The sequence below is a fragment of the Penaeus monodon genome, chromosome 34, assembly GCF_015228065.2.
Source record: "Penaeus monodon isolate SGIC_2016 chromosome 34, NSTDA_Pmon_1, whole genome shotgun sequence".
In the NCBI taxonomy this organism is placed as follows: Eukaryota; Metazoa; Arthropoda; class Malacostraca; order Decapoda; family Penaeidae; genus Penaeus; species Penaeus monodon.
The window spans coordinates 33,286,866-33,287,759 of NC_051419.1; the positions used below are offsets into that span (position 1 = coordinate 33,286,866).

The 894-nt window shown below is 36.1% G+C and overlaps 1 protein-coding gene across 1 annotated transcript in view; it reads left to right on the forward strand.

The window, feature by feature from the left end:
• The window catches only part of LOC119594754 (E3 SUMO-protein ligase PIAS2-like), a gene marked incomplete in the record, with an annotated part of 27,168 nt that overhangs the window by 7,426 nt on the left and 18,848 nt on the right, over positions 1 to 894 (forward strand). The window contains 1 exon segment of the mRNA XM_037943846.1: positions 76 to 183. Coding sequence (XP_037799774.1) covers positions 76 to 183 — 108 coding nt within the window.

An 894-nucleotide genomic window follows, 5' to 3' on the forward strand; every position in this document is an offset into this window, starting at 1 on the left:
CTCCAGAAGAAAAGTATTCTAACATGCTTGACAGTATTGCACTGATGGTGATTGTTGTAACCTTTCCTTTTGCAGACTCCAATCCCCACAAACAAGCCAGGAGTTGAACCGAAGCGACCGTCTCGCCCAGTGAATGTGACTGCCCTGTGCCGCATATCTCCCACAGTAACAAATCGCATACAGGTATGAAAGGGGGTACCAAATGTGGTTTTGTTTGTATGGCCATGGAAGTTAAAATCCTTACTCTGGAAAGCCATCATTAGGGCCTGGCAAAAGGCCACATTTTTTTTGGCTTGGTTGTCCTCTGTACAAATTTGGTAGTTTTGGCGGGTTTGTTATGAACTGAGGCATAAGTAGCTAGCTACCAGATTCCATATACTCCTTTGGCTGATGATCCCCTTCACAGAAAACAGCCAGCCAATCAGAAATTAGGATTTATTATTAGTCAATGTGAACATCTCATTGAACTCTTGGCATGGGAAATTCACAGTAGTTAAGAGAATTGTTAGAACATAATGTATGTGGTTTGGAGGGAGTGTACAGGTAATGCATACATATTTCAGATATATAAATTTTTTTTAGAGTTCATGGTAATTTGTGGCATGGCAGTAATTTATTGATACACTTTTTAGTACAATTTTATGGAATGAATTTTCTTTCACAAATCTTGTAAAATCATGTTATTCACACTTTCTTACTTTTGCATTGATATATGATATAGTATACATTGGAGTAATAATATATATGTGATAAAGCAAATCAATATAATGTCTGTCTTTACCTCTGGTCACAGTTTTTAACTTGTGTATGCATGAAAATGTTACTTCTTGATTTTGGATACGTGGTTGCAATTAGGATTGAAAATATTTTAAATAGAATATGTTGCAGTTATTT